The following is a 15,217-nucleotide window of genomic DNA, read 5'->3' as shown; positions in this document are numbered from 1 at the left end:
TTTTCAGAGCTATTTCTACACAGCAAACTCTGCCACACCAGTGCTCCTCCTCCCCCAAGAACTGCCAACACGGACCACAACTCAGATCTGAGCAGGCTCTGCACTCCTGCTCTGATCTGCCACTTATTTCTTCCTACCAGGTGGGCCTGGGGCCAGAAGCAACTGCCACTGTAGCTCTGTCCTCAGAGCTATACCACCTCTGCTGCTCCCGGGTTGGTGGCCGAACTGTGAACTCCTTTCACTCTGTCCTCCACAGTTTTTCCCACTAACCTTCTCTGTTGTCTTTGTTGTTTGTGGGTTGAGAAGTCTGGTAACTGCCACAGCTCACTAATTCAGGGCACAAGGGCCTGTTCTGCCCGGTTCCCAGTCTGGTTGGTCCTGGAGCAGCTTACGCTGGGCTCCACTCTGCTCCCAGATCTGAGTGATAGACCTTATCAGGCTGTCCTGGGCTAGAGCCCTGCTTCACTCCGCTATTTCATGGGTTGTGCAGTTCTAGAATTTGTTCAGATCCATTTTTTATAGGTTTTTGGAGGGTCCTGGGGGAGAGCTTTAGGCAAGTCCCTGCTTTCCAGTTGCCATACTGGCTCAGCAGCTCCCCCCCCACCGATGTATTTCTTATACACAACATATTTTTGGATTATAGTTTCCAATTCATTCCCCTCTCCTCTTTGGTTTTATGGGAGAGAATTCATCCTAATCACATTCACAGTTATGACTGTAAATTTTGCATTTCCCATCTTATTTTCTTACAAATTCCTTATCTTTTTTCTCCCTAGCTCCTCTTTAAGAGTCTGTTTTGCTTCTGACAAATGCCTCCCTTTAATATGACCTCTCTCTTATCTCTTCCTCTCTTTCTCATTTAATCTCATTACCTCCTAGTTCCTTGTTGATAAGGTGAATTTCTCTATTGAACTGTTATTTGTATGAATATTCTTTACTTCTTGAAACGGTTTAGATAAGGATGAGGTTCAAGTGTTACCCACCTCCTCACCCCTCAACCACACTGCTTCCTATATTGTATAAACTCTTCCTTACCCACTACATTGTTGTGATAATTTTCTTCTTTCTTCTCCTCTCTTTCCTCCCTCTGCCAGTACATTCTTCTTCCCACCCTTCCATTTTTCTTCTGAGGTCATTTCAATAGGAGGATCTCATCAGGACCCTTAGACTTCTGGTGATGATAAAGTTCTCAGGGGTTACATGAATCACCTCCCAATATAAGAATGCAAACAGTTTAACCTTCTTTAGTCCTTTAAGATTTCTCATTCATGCTTACCTTTTTTTGCTTCTCAAGTGCTATTTCTGAATCTTAATTTTTGAATTCAGCTCTGGTTTTTTTATCAGGAATGCCTGAAAGTCCTCTATTTCATTAAATAGCCATTTTTTCCCCTTAAGGATTATATCCAGCTTTTCTAGGTAAGTTATTCTTGGCTGTAATCTTAGCTACTTTGCATTCTGGAAAATCATATTCCAAGCCCTCTGTTTCTTTGCTGTGGTGGTTGCTAAATCTTGTGTGATCTAGACTTTGGCACTGTGGTAATTAAATTATTTCTTTTGGTTGCATGCAGAATTTTCTTCTTGACCTGGGAGTTTTGGATTTTTGCTATAATGTTCCTGGGAGTTTTCATTTTAGGATCTCCTTTAGGATGTGATCAGTGGAGTCTTTCAACTTCTATTTTACCCTCTGGATCTAAGATACTGGGGCAATTTTCCTCTATAATTTCTTGAAATATGATGTGTAGGCTTTTTTTTGTTTATGGCTTTCAGGTAATCCAATGATTCTTGAGTTATGTATTTTACAGTCATTTTGCCTATAAATTATTTTACATCTTTTTCTATTTTTGAGTCTTTTGATTTTCCATGGAATCAGTGGCTCCCCTTTGGCCAACTCTAATTTTTAATGAATCATTTTCTTCAGTAGTATTGTTTACCTCTTTTACCATTTGGTTGTTTTTCAGATGTGTCCAACCTCTTTGTAACTCTATTTTGTATCTTCTTGGTAACGCTACTAGAATAGTTTGCCATTTCCTTCTCCAGCTCATTTTACAGATAAGGAAACTGAGGCAAAGTTAAGTGACTTGCCCAGGGTGACACAGCTAGTAAGTGTGTGAGGCCAGATTTGAACTCAGGAAGTTGAGTCACTATCTGCTGCCGTGGCCCCTATCTTTCTTAAAAACAAAACAAAACAAAACAAAACACTACCACCAAATAGCCAATTTTAATATTTAAAATGTTATTTTCTTCTTTAGTAATATTTTGTAACTCTTTTACCAAGCTGTTAACTTTTTAAAAATACCTTTTATTTACAATGTTCATTTCTCTTCCCATTTTTTCTTCTATTGCTTTTATTTGGTTTTTATGAAAAATAATTTTTGCTTCTTTTTTATGGCCTTTAACTATGCTATGAATTCTTGTGCTTGTGTCCAATCTGTATTTTTTTTTTGAGGTTTTGCTTATAGTTATTTTCAAGTTACTCTCTTCTTTTGACTCCAGACTTGATATTAGTACTAAGCTTTGGACACTTCTTGGGGGAGGGGAAGTGAAATGTCTGACCCAAGCTTCTGTCCTTTTATGTCTTCTTTTGCAGCTATGTCTGAGACCTTCTAATTTTTCAATGCTCCAAAAGTGGTGTGATTTGAGGTAAGGTCTGTTCACTGCCCTCCTGATGTATCCTCTGGAAGTTCCTGACCCAGGATGGAGACTTTTGGCTTGTGTGTAGTTTCAGTAGATTGATCAGGGCCATTTGACTACATTTCTGAAACTTGTTTGCTGCTCAGTGGGCCCATGCTCCCTTGTGATTATTCCTCCCTGTCCTGGACTGGTTAGCTGGAATTGGCAATGAGAAAAAGAGCTACCAAATGGCACCTGTTCCTGCACCCAATACTAGTTCAAGGATCTCATCCTACTCCAGTGGTAACTGCCCTGCTGTACTATCTTAGTCTTCTTTCTGTCACTGGGTGCTGAAAAGCTCCCTGCTGTCATGTTTTTCTCCTAATCCCCTGTCCCTAGTGTTTGTAGACTTCTCTGCCTATCTCCCTAAGCTTCAATTTGGGATAGAAAAATGACTAATTATGACTTTTTCTTGGTTTTTCTGTTTTCTAGATTACTGTGGAAGAGTTGTGCTAGCAAACTGATTTGGGAGGTATAAAGGGATTGCCTTGCTGCAATGAGGGCCAATTGAGATTATGTAACATAAATTTGGAGCAGACCCAGTCAGCATGGCTTAATGATTTTTTTTTAATTTAGTATCATGTGAATAGAATGGAAGGCAGCTGATAGTGGGTGTAATCCAAGCATGGGGGTTTGGCAAAGCGTGACTGGCAAGAGAATAAGAAGGCAAGGGATTTCCAAGAGGACAACATAGAGGTGAACTGGTTTATCAAGGGGTCCAGATGGGGAAAGGAGGAGTGTAGCCAGTGCACACGAGGTGGCCTGAGAAAGAACATTGCACTGGAGGCAATGGGGCAGATGAAGAATTGGATTAGGAGGTCATAAGGTAGAAAGACAGAACAATAAAAGACTGGGATCTAATAGTAAAAGGAGGAGTATAGCTAGTGCACAGGAAGTGGCCTGAGAAAGAACAGAGGGGTAGACAAAGAGCAGAATTAGGGGGTCATAAGACAGAAAAATAGAACAATGAAAAATGATGATCTGATAAAGCAATTGCAGAGTTTATGAGCATGGAACTCGAACACATGTGGGTGATGGCAAGATCAAGGGCATGACCATCTCTCTGAGTAGTGGAGGAGTTGGCCAAAAATTGAGTAGACTGTACAACTGGGAAATTAGAATATTTGAGGGAGTATTATTATGTATGTTGATATCTCCGGTTATGACAGGCAAGAGCTGAGGTAGAGAGAGACTGGGAGCCAGGTATTGAACACTGAGTCAAAAATAAGAGAGTCCCTGTGAAGCCACTAAATAACAGCTAATAGAATCCTGAAGTGATATAATTGGACTGAATGAATGTCACAGGAAAGACTGAGTGATAGAGGTACAGAGAGAGAATGGAAGTAGTAGTGAGGACCAAGAAGTTAGGGAGTATGAGTAAAAGTATAACTGGTACTAGAAAGGCTGGCCATAGATGGGAGTGTTATCAGGTGGCAGAGCACTTCAGGGAGAGCTGGAAAATGGAAAAAATGGGAAAGGAAACTGTTTAAGATGAAAGAAACTACTAGTGTCCTTTCTCTCAAACTACCCTGTATTTAGCCACTTTGTGTTTATTTTTATTTACTAACTTGGTATTTATAGAATATATATGTTTATATATACTTGTTATCTTTTGATTAGAATGTAAGCTCTTGAGAGTACACATATTTTTATTCTTTGTACTTTTATTTCTGGTACCTAATACAGGCTCATAGTAAGTGTTTAATAAATATTTGTTGACTGATTATGCCAAAAAGAATTTAATTATTTCATTCCTAATTTTTTTTAGAAATTTCGATGCAATTTTTGTTCAGTCTCTGCAATATTTGTTGCTGTTCAGTCATTTTCAGTCATGTCTGACTCTTTGATATACTATTTGGAGTTTTCTTGGCAAGAATACTAGAGTGTTTTGCCATCTCCTTCTCCAGTTCATTTTACATATGAGGATACTGAGACAGAGAGTTAAATGACTTGCCCAGGGTTACACAGCTAGTAAGTGTCTGAGGCTGGATTTGAATTCAGGCAATGAATCTTCTTGACTCCAGGCTTAGCACTCTATCCACTCTCTATCCACTGTGCCTCCTAGCTACAATAGTTATACCCAATCTCACACACACAGATATTCTCTCTCTCTCTCCCCCCTTCTGCCCCTCCCTCCCTCCCTCTCTCCCTCCAATTTTTAGTGAAAACCACCAGGATTATTGAATTACAGTCTAAGTGTAATATTAGGGCAGCTAAGTGGTACAGTGGATAGAGTGCCAGGCCTGGAGTCAGGAAGACCTGAGTTCAAATCCGAGATCTAAGATATTAGCTGTGTGACCCTGGACAAGTCATTTAACTCTCTTTGCCTCAGTTTCCTCATCTGTAAAATGAGCAGGAAAAGGAAAAGGCAAAACGCTCCAGTATCTTTGTCAAGAAAACCCCAATTGGGGTCATAAAGAGTTGAACGTGACTGAAATGAGTGAACAACAAAAAAAGCATTATTATTAAAATAGCTATCACATTAGTTTCTGGTATTTCTTTAAGTGTGGTAGCTTATACTTACCTGTGATACTAAATCTCTTAAGATGTTTTAAAAAATTTATTAATTAACTTTCTTGACTGTCCATGAAATTCCTTTGAAAGTCAAATAGCTTAGTTTACCAAAGTCAAATACTGGGCACCTGCCCAGTTGCTAACCTGTTCTGGCATAGCTCCATGCTCAATTCCAGTCCTCAGTAATCTGTAGCAGTTACCAAATAGATCCCATTTTGTGAGGTCATGAGCACTGAAAAGAAAAAAGATACGGGGAAAAGATATTAACTTAATTCTCGGAGGAAAAGAGTAAATGAAAAACTAGGCTATGTTCCAATGATTGGATGAATATAGCAATCTGCTTTGCAAAGATGGCTGGTAAAGTTTTGTAAAGGAAATGTTTAACATTAAATTTAAAATGATCAAAATATTAAAAAAAACCCAAGCTATTAGGAATTTACTTTAAAAAAGGAAAAATACTTGAGGTTATTACACATTTAATCTACTAAAAAAAAAAAGGCTGGGAACCTTTTTCTTTTTGGTAGACAAGGCCACTTCGGTTGGGTGGGGCTGAACAGCTGGTACGTAAAAAATTTTTTTTTATTCTTTTAAGATAAATAGAATATGTTCAATGTATTCTTTAAAAATTATCAGAAAACATAAATCTCAATTGAATAAATACAACTATAGAGACTACTACATCTATTAAAAAAAGATCAGGTATGTTCATCTGAAATAATTCTGAAATCTATGTTTGGAAGAGGACAGTTTAAGCTTTTAAAAACTTAAAAGCAGCTTTGGAATGAGCTGGGATCCAGTTAAAGTTAGTAAAGAGGTACAAGAGCATGTATAGCCAACTGTATATATGTTAACATCAAGACCTAGGTTCAAAGGAAAATGCGTTGAGTAGATGAATCAGAAGGGGAAGAATATCTTGTCAGGATTTGGAAATGCCAATTTTTATAGGAAATGAAACACAAAAGGAATAGGATACACGGACAAATGCAGTTTAAGGTATTCACTGGGATTAACAAAAAGTAGTAACAAATAAGGATTCTTGGGTAGAGCAAAGTCTCCTGCCATTGCCCCCATCCCCAAGCCCAAGAGATTTGTGTTATATATTAGCCTAAGCAATTTGGACACACAAAGGACCATAGAGAAAAAGAAGGTAAGGTTTAACGCCTCACAAGAGGAAAAAGATTAAACAGTAATTAAGAGAGCAGAAGATTAGTGAGGAAGGCACTTGGATAGTGCATGGTACTTAGAGAATTATTTTTAAAAAATCATTCAAATGAAGTATCACTTCATTATATGTAGGAATTGAAGATTACTAATGCCTTACTTTGATTTCAACTAGTTTTATTTTTATAGCAAAACATAAATAATTGATATACTAAATGACTGATACACTTGGTCAACCATGCTAACAGAAAACCTTTCCATATAGACCATGAAGTGATACTCTATATTACCATTGAATATTTTAGCACTTAACCACTGGAGACCTGATAGCAGTCTACAAATAACATTGCAAACCCAAATTAAAAAATAACAGCAAATAGGAATGTTTTTTCAGTTCTATAACATGCTACGTTAGGAAGAAAGACAAGAGTAGGGAAAGGAAAGACAGATGGACTGAAGCAGAGGTGGAAAAAGTGAGAGACGGAAATATCCAGATATAGACACAAAGACAAAAAAACAAAAAAGAAATGGAAAGATGAACACAAAGAAAAGAGATACAGTGATACAGAAAAAGAGAAAAAATGCTGAGAAGAGTGAAATAGGAAGATTAGGTTTAATGTGAGTGTACTAATAGCTCTTCAAGTTCACTTAGGCTATGGGCATCATGATAAATGATGACCATCCTCAAAATGTGTACGAGCTGGTTAAGAATTTGGTTTTAATTGAAATACAGTGGTTATTTCTGCAATGTCTCTCTTTCCTCTTTTTAAACTGTGGACTTTTATTTAAATTTTTTGTTTTTAGAAATTTATTTCTGTATCCTAAAGAGATCAAAGATAAAGAAGGACCGATATTTCAAAAATTATTTATAGGAGTTCTTTTTTGGTGGCAAAGAATAAGAAACTAAGGGGATGCCCATCTACTGTGGACTAGTCAAACAAATCATGGTATATGAAGATAATGGAATACTATTGTGTCATAAGAAATGGCAAATAGCTGGTTTCAGAGAAAACTGGGAAGACTTGAATGAACTGATAGAGAGTGAAGTGAGCAGAACGAGGAGAAAAATTTATATAACAATGCAAAAAATGAACAATTTTTAAAAGACTTAAGAACTCTAATCAACATAATGACTACCCATGATTTGAGAGGACTAATAAGGAAGAATGCTATTTAAGTTTTCACAGAGAAGTGATAGACACAAGATGCAGAGTGAAACAAGTTTATAGAAGTGGCAAATGTGGGAACTGGTTTTGTCTGGCTATGCATTTTTGTCAAAAGAGTTTTTCTTTCTTTTTTCTTTCCCCCAATGGGGATGTAGATGGGGAAGGTTTAACAAAAGAGAAAATAAACGTTTAATTGAAAGTTGAATTTAAAAGACTGAAAAAAAGGAGTATCCGTTTGAACTTCAAAGTGCTGGACAATTTATCAGTTGACTTAAAGTCCTTTTAATATGCAGAAGCTTCCAGTTTGATTAATCTTACTTCTTTCAGAAAACAGTTATTCCTCATTTTATAGTACCTGAATGTTACAACTTGAAACTGACATTTAATAAATAATTTGAACTTTGTTTTCCCATTCCAAATCTAGCTTTTAGGTCTTGGTGTTTTTCAGAGTTACTGACTCATCATGGGAAACAAAATCTCCATCACTATTCCCTTCCCCCGCAAGCCAATAACAATCAAAAAACCCAAGCAAACACAAGAATAAATAAGCATCGTAAAATTTACAAGTGAAATGGATCTTACAGATCACTGGGAAGAATTGAGGTCCAAAGAGTATAAAGTATTTTATGATAGTAGGGTCAAGAACTGGAAGGAACCTTAGAGATTATGTATTTGGACTACCTCATTCTAAAGATAAGGAAACTGAGGTAATGAACTGTTTCAGGCCACGTTGTTGATAAGCCAATAGGTCAGGATTCTAGCCCAGATTTTCTAATTCCAAACCCTGTGTTGTTTCTACTATACACTGATTCAAAATTTTACTAAGTTTTATTGCTATTTTAAAAATATTGTCAAAATGCTGTCATTTCCATTATTGCCTACAAACTCAACATACATTTTTTTTTTAAAATTAGGTTTGTTGGTTGAAAAATATTAAATACTGGCTTAAAACTATTATAAAGAATAACTGAATGGTGAAAGTTATCTTGTAGAACCTACTGGATTTAGAGCTAGAAGAGAGTATGAATTATCTAGTTTATTCCTATCAGTTTTATACATAAGGAAACTAAAGTTCAGAAAGTTGAAGTTATTTATCCAGTGATCTCCATTTTCCCTAAATGAGTCAAGTTATAACTATAAGTAAACTGCATATATATATAAAACAATTAAAAACTGTATTTCAATAACTAGACTACTGTATACGTAGTCTATTTTGATACTTTTTACTTGAAATATACACTAAATATGCACCAAATTTACACTAAAAAAATTCAATCATGTAAAAATAAATGCATTTTATTAAATCTCAGTTTTTATCTGGATATTAAATATTAGACAGACAAAACCTTAATATACTGTGCAGGTACAATCTTAATTCATCTCATTGTAACATATCTTTCATTAAATCAAGCCCAAATAAGATGACATACTTGTGAAAAGAAGTCAATCTCTTTAGTGTTGAGAGAACATTATAAATATCATCATCATCAGCTTCTTCTCCCTATAAATAAAATAAAACAAACTTATTACTATGATTGAGATTTTTACTTACACGAATAGGTTACAACAAAGTGGAAATGCCTAAAATACATAGCTGTAAAAATTTTCAGTTCCAATTCTATAGGTAAACTATGAATAAAAATAATAATCTGTAAGTGAAGACCTGCTGATACACAGCATGCTTAATTTGAAACAATACAAATAACAGAAAAAGGAGACTGTGTCTTAAAAGAAAATTTGCAATCTACATTTTAAAAATATATCCTACCAACTTGGCCTTCATGGCCTAGAGAAGAAGTAGCAAGTATCTGGGAGTTAAGGTTTTATAAGCGATTTTTAAATTAAGGGTTCCAGCCCATTCCCTATAGACAGGAAAAAATATGGCTGTTGAAAGAAGGAGAATGTAGAAAGTGGAGCTATACATGCTATTCTGAAACCTTTATCAGTGTTGAAATGGCATCCTCTACATGCAGAGCTAATCTAAGAGTTTTTAAAATTTTATTTTACACAAGAGTAGGTATCTGATAAGAATGAAATTAGGCACATACCTGGCGCAAAGACAAAAAAGAACTAATCCCCCTCTCCAGTGGGGGGAAAATCAGTCAAGAAGAAAGAATTTTAATGAAAATAAAAATAAAGTGTGAATTACATTGATTTTTAGATATATCATTGTGAAGGCCCTAGTAAAATTTGGAAGGACAATTAATAGTTCTATAGATAGTCTGAATAACTGTTTGTACAGCTATCTTAACTAATCATAAAACAAACATGTAGTTTGACTTAGAAAATAAAAAACAAACCTCTTGCAAGAGATCTTCTACAGAATGATTAAATCGATCCACAAATTCATCTATCAGTTGGCTCCGAGCTATATCAACTCGATTTTGGATTGTATATTCTTCACTACACAAGATGCTGTAAGTTTTACTGCAGGCTTCTAGAACATCTGATTCTACATGTTTCTCCACAACAAATTTAATTTGCTTTAATAAGGCATCCAGATGCTAGAGAGTAAAAAGAATAATTTGAGATATTGCTATAAATAACGAAACATGAATAATCAAAAGGAAAATCATTATCCATTACCAATCAAATCCATATGATTATTTAATAAAATTAAATTTAGTTGTAGAGCTCCAGTCCTACCTTTTCCATTCTGCCTGTGCTATAGATTTCTAGGTCAAAATACTGTGGAATTTGAAGCAGGTTAGCTACCTTCTCGGCATCAGCAGAATACTGGAAGGAACAAGCATATGAAAATAATAAAATTCAATGTTAAGTATAAAAAGAATAATCTGAACATTTATCATACTTTTATAGAGACTTTACCTTTGATAGCAACATAGGAAGTGCAATAATAAAATGTTCTGTCAGTTTGTTTCTATCATCAATTTGAGTTTTCCTTTCTTTGGCAGTTAGCACCTGGAAAATAAGTTTTAAAAATGCTAAGAATAGTAAGAATTTCACTTGCTAATCTTCAAGTCTAAAATTACAACTAATCAATGATTTTTAGTTTACACATTAATTAAAGTTGGAACCAGGATTTGACTTTTAAAATAAGCAATAATTCTAGAAATTGACTAACCAAACAAGCTACAGTGATGAGGAAGTTAAAAATAATATCAAACTTGGGAGTTTAACAGGAAAACAGAAATCTGCCTTCTATATTGTATGCACCCAATTTTAAATGTATATTCATATAAGACATTTCCAAAAATGCAGTTATTTTTATCTATCAAATAGCTGCTGATTTAGGAATTCAGATCATACAAAAAGTAATGTAAAATAAGGGAACATTATGAAAATGAATTTTTAAAGACTAAATAAATGTTGGTACTCAAGGGTAAATACTTTTTCTATTTTGATGACTCAATTTAACTCCAAGAAATGTGAACAAATTTTTCAAAATAAAAAACAAGTCCCTCCTGAAGCTCCTACTTTCCTTCGTAGGTGTTGTTGCATCTACTTTTGTAGGATTAGGTTATAATTTAAATTATATTATTAAAGGATATAATTAAATTTAGGAATATTTTTAAGAACACTTTGTCAGTAGAGATAATGGTTTCATGCTGCTCCATCTATTCTACATGGTTCCCCAGGTCATCAGTTACAAAATTTCTTCATGGCTTTACTCACGGATTTTAAACTCATTGTCTCATTCTAATTAGTATAATGGTTTAGCTAAATGAACTAAATGGCAATAGACTATTTAAAGAGTAAAATGTAGGACAAATTAAAGCAGCATTTTGCCCAGAATACACTTGCTTCCATTTTGAAGTTGCTGACTTCCATAGCCTTTAATAGTTCTATGAAACAGAAAGACGTTAGATTTAAATTGCCCTTTGATACACAGGAAAACGAGCGCTAGAATTGTAGTTAGGAGTACGGAGGTGGGGAAGTAGAATGAGAGTGAATAGTGTACAAGCTCTGCCTTTGGAGGCTTTATTTTGCACCATTCTATTTATTTATTTATTTATTCATTCATTCACTCATTCATTCATTTTTGGCTGACAATCCTACTTTTATTACATTAAATAGTTCAGGGGAAAGGTCAGCACCCTGAACGTCATCGAAAACATAAGCAGAGAAAACACGAGCAGAGAAATCAGCACAAAGATCAACAGACAGGGCTCTTGCTGCCTGAACAAAGCAATATTGCTATACGCTTTACATACATCACTGGGAGCACAGGCATCTGGGTAGTCTGGGGACTCTTAACAAAATGGCTACTCTGAGTCCTGTCCAGGGAATCTAAAGGTCCTTCTCATAAGGTGAACCCCCAAAGCAAACTACCAAGCTCAGAATATATATACACTTTTGGCTAATAGGTTCACAGCCAAAAGGTATCACAACCCTCCTGACTCAGTGACTAATTAGCTTAGTACCAAAAGGTGTGAAAGCGTTCCTACAAGCAAGCCTCCCCTAAGCAAGCTTCTCTTTAGGCAAGCCCCTCCCCCAGTGGGCTCTATGTGATTCAGGATGTATCACAGCTGGGCACATGGACTGGGAAGATCTTCCTATTCCATTAACATTACATTATCTGATGATCGAGGGCAAGTCATACCTCTCTCAAGGTCTCCTATGTATATTGGCTCCTCTAGAAAAAGAGGAGGGTGGGCTACAAAATCCCTTCCTGTTCATTCTCTGTGATGATCTTTTGTGTAACTAGCTTGTGGTGAGGAGTCCAGCCTAAATGTTTAAGCTTGGGGATACCTTTCTTCTTTTAAGGGATAATAGCTGGTGAACTTAGTGGATTTTTGTTCTAAAACCATCATGTCCTTAGACCAGCAATATTCAAGGGGAAGGGAAAGATAGGTATAATTCTAGCCTAGAACCCCACCTCACCCCAGAGGAAAACAAAGTGGCCAATTTTGTGGTCCCTTTCCCTGATCCTCTCCAGGCAAGAATCAGTCTCCCTTAGAGAGTGGTGGGCAAGATTCCAGGGATATCTATCAATACTTCCCTGAAAGCAGCATACAGACAACCTGTGTCGACACACACACTTCTTACATGGACCACACACACACCTTACACAGCCTTAAATTAGATGATCTCTAAGGTTCCTTCCAGATTTAAATCTTTTATACCCCAATCATTATTTTCTTCTCTTCCTTTTCTACTTTTCTTTCCTTTTTCTCATTGCCCCTCTCTTCCATTCTTCCCTTCTTTCAGTAACAGGTTGGTCTTCCTCTGTCTGTCAATGGCCCACCTAAGTCTGTGGGTGCAAGCTGGACAAACAAAAAGCTCCAAGAGCCGATAAATACAGTGAAGGCTAGGAGATCCGTGGACACTTCAGATGATCTGCTGCCAAAGAAGTCCGGAAGGCACCAGAAGCATGTCATTCATCCCTGCCATGCTTGTCCTCTGACCTGGGCAAAGTCAAGGACTGGTTCTGGAAGGAAAATTTGGCTTCCCTTAAGAAGACACAGCAATTGGATCTCTGGATCATAAATCTACAGCTGGAAGGAATGTCAAGAGGACATCCAGTCCAGCCTCCTTCTTTTATAGATTAAGAAACTAAGGCCCCAAAGTTACTCAGGTTATGAGAGATGGTATTTGAACCCAGGTCTTCTACCACCACAGATGGTGCTCTTTACAGAGTGCCATACTGTCTTCCCAATGGTGAGCCTTTATTTGCTCTGCATGCCCTTCTAAGGGTCTCCCTGGTGCCATTGAGGAATTAGGTGTCCTTGTTTACAGTTAGCCTGTGCTTAGACTTGAATTCCTGGAGAGCAGCAAAGCAGTATCATATGAGCATCTGGTGGGGGGGAGGAGGGGTCTTGTTCCTAAGAAAGGGAGGTGAGGTAACAGCCAGCCCAGTTAGGTGGGACAGACACAGCAAGCGACTTATCCAAGGTCACGGTCTCTCCTTCCTACCCTCTCTTGTTCTTTGTTCTGAAGGAGGGCAAAACCCTTAGGAAATAAAGATCCTGCTTTCTCATCAAATATTAAGACACAAAGGAAGAGAGCATCCCACGGCCCAGAAAATATAGAAGCTTGGGCAGATACTTATTTTTAGTCTTTTTCTGAATCACTAATTGCTTTGCAGAGTTGTGGCAACCTTCAGGTGCCTCAGGATTAATTCTATTATTCATCATATCACACTCCTGCCATTCACCAGGATGGCCATGGCTATAAGGACCACAGGAATCTTCCTTCTCTCTTCCTGCTGGGTGATAGACTTATAGCAGGATAACAGGAGAAGTGAGGATCAGGGTTGTGGGGAAGCGTCTTGCAATCTATTCTTATCAGATTCTCCTGTCTTCTGGTCAGATTTTCATTCCCTGTCTAGCTTGGATCCTATCCCTCACCTTGTCCAGGACAGACCACTTGGATTTGGACTCTATTCCTGTCTATGTTCCTTTGCCTGGCTGTGATCTCTAGACACCAATCTCCAGTCTCTCTCTGCACAGGCTCTCTCTGTCTGTCTCTGTCTCTCTGTGTCCCTCTTTCTCTCTCTCTCTCTTTCTTTGTCTCTCTGTGTGTATCTATCTCTGTCTCTGTGTCTCTCTGTCTGTCTCTGTCTCTCCATTTACCTAACTCTTGCCCTTATATTTCAGAATACATGTTGATGCTTCCTCAAATATCCTACCTTTCAGTTCCTCAATCCCACCAAATCCTATGACCTACAACGACACTTCATCTCAGCCACATACAAGGTTGATCACATCTTGGATCTCATCATCACCCTCAAGAATTCTACTTCATGATGGAAAGCTCTGACATTCCTCCATCTGATTATAGCCTCCTATCATTCCATCTCTCCCTATGCCTTGGTCCTCCTAAGTCCATCTTTTGTCCTCATCATGAACTCCAGGCCTTCCATTCCTCAGTACTCTCTCACCCTTGCTCTGACTTCACTTGAATCCATTCTCAATCTCAAGCCTATAGTTAAAAAGTTCGGCTCCACCCTGTCCTCTGATCTCCAGTCCTTTGCTCCCTGATTCTATCACCGCCCATGCATGACTTGCCAAACCTCAGTTCTCGATTACTCACACCATTTGCCTCCTCTGTTTCTACTCATGCTGCTGAACCAAGTTGGAGGATGTTGCATGATTGTGATGACTTGATACACTATAAATTCATATTGTCTAAGCTTTAGTTGGCCCTCACTTGATCAAGGCAACACTTCTTAACTGATTCTCAATCTCATTCCCCAAGGATGTGATTTCAAACCTCCCACATGATCCATCTGCCACGCTCTTAGCTAAAGACCTCACCTCCTACTTAGAAAGTAGAATCCTTTTGCTATGAACTTTCATCACCCTACCTTGACCCACACTCTCTCCTCCTTTCTTCCAACTTTTGATAATAAGGCGGTCCTCCTTGCCAAACCTTTCTACATGCATCCTTCATTCCATCCCCTCCTGTCTTCTCCAGCAGAGTGGAATTTCTATCATTGCCTCTGCCATGCTCAGTGTCTCTGTACCTACTGATTCCTTCCTTGCTACCTAAAAAGGCCCCTGTGTTTCGACTCATGCTTAGAAAGTCTTCAGTAGACTATACCACCTCCTTGAGCCATGGTTCTGCATCCATTTCTCTTTCCTTTCTCAACCAAACTCCTTTTCACGCTTCTCTTGATTCTTGTGTTTGAAAGTCACATTTTCTATTCAGCTCTGGTCTTTTCACTGAGAAAGCTTGAAAGTCCTCTATTTTATTGAAAGTCCATATTTTGCCTTGGAGCATGATACTCAGTTTTGCTGGGT

The 15,217-nt window shown here is 37.5% G+C and overlaps 1 protein-coding gene across 1 annotated transcript in view; it reads right to left on the bottom strand.

The window, feature by feature from the left end:
* Positions 1-15,217, bottom strand: part of STAG1 (stromal antigen 1) — a 376,851-nt gene that overhangs the window by 70,129 nt on the left and 291,505 nt on the right. The window contains exons 17-21 of the mRNA XM_036742693.1: positions 10,341-10,433; positions 10,158-10,247; positions 9,812-10,015; positions 8,942-9,012; positions 5,329-5,416 (exon numbers count right to left, since the gene is read on the bottom strand). Coding sequence (XP_036598588.1) covers positions 5,329-5,416; positions 8,942-9,012; positions 9,812-10,015; positions 10,158-10,247; positions 10,341-10,433 — 546 coding nt within the window. The remainder of the gene's footprint in view (positions 1-5,328; positions 5,417-8,941; positions 9,013-9,811; positions 10,016-10,157; positions 10,248-10,340; positions 10,434-15,217) is intronic.

Source organism: Trichosurus vulpecula, chromosome 2, assembly GCF_011100635.1.
Source record: "Trichosurus vulpecula isolate mTriVul1 chromosome 2, mTriVul1.pri, whole genome shotgun sequence".
Lineage (NCBI taxonomy): Eukaryota > Metazoa > Chordata > Mammalia > Diprotodontia > Phalangeridae > Trichosurus > Trichosurus vulpecula.
Note: the sequence above shows the minus strand (reverse complement) of the source record. Positions and strands in the feature narration are given on the sequence as shown.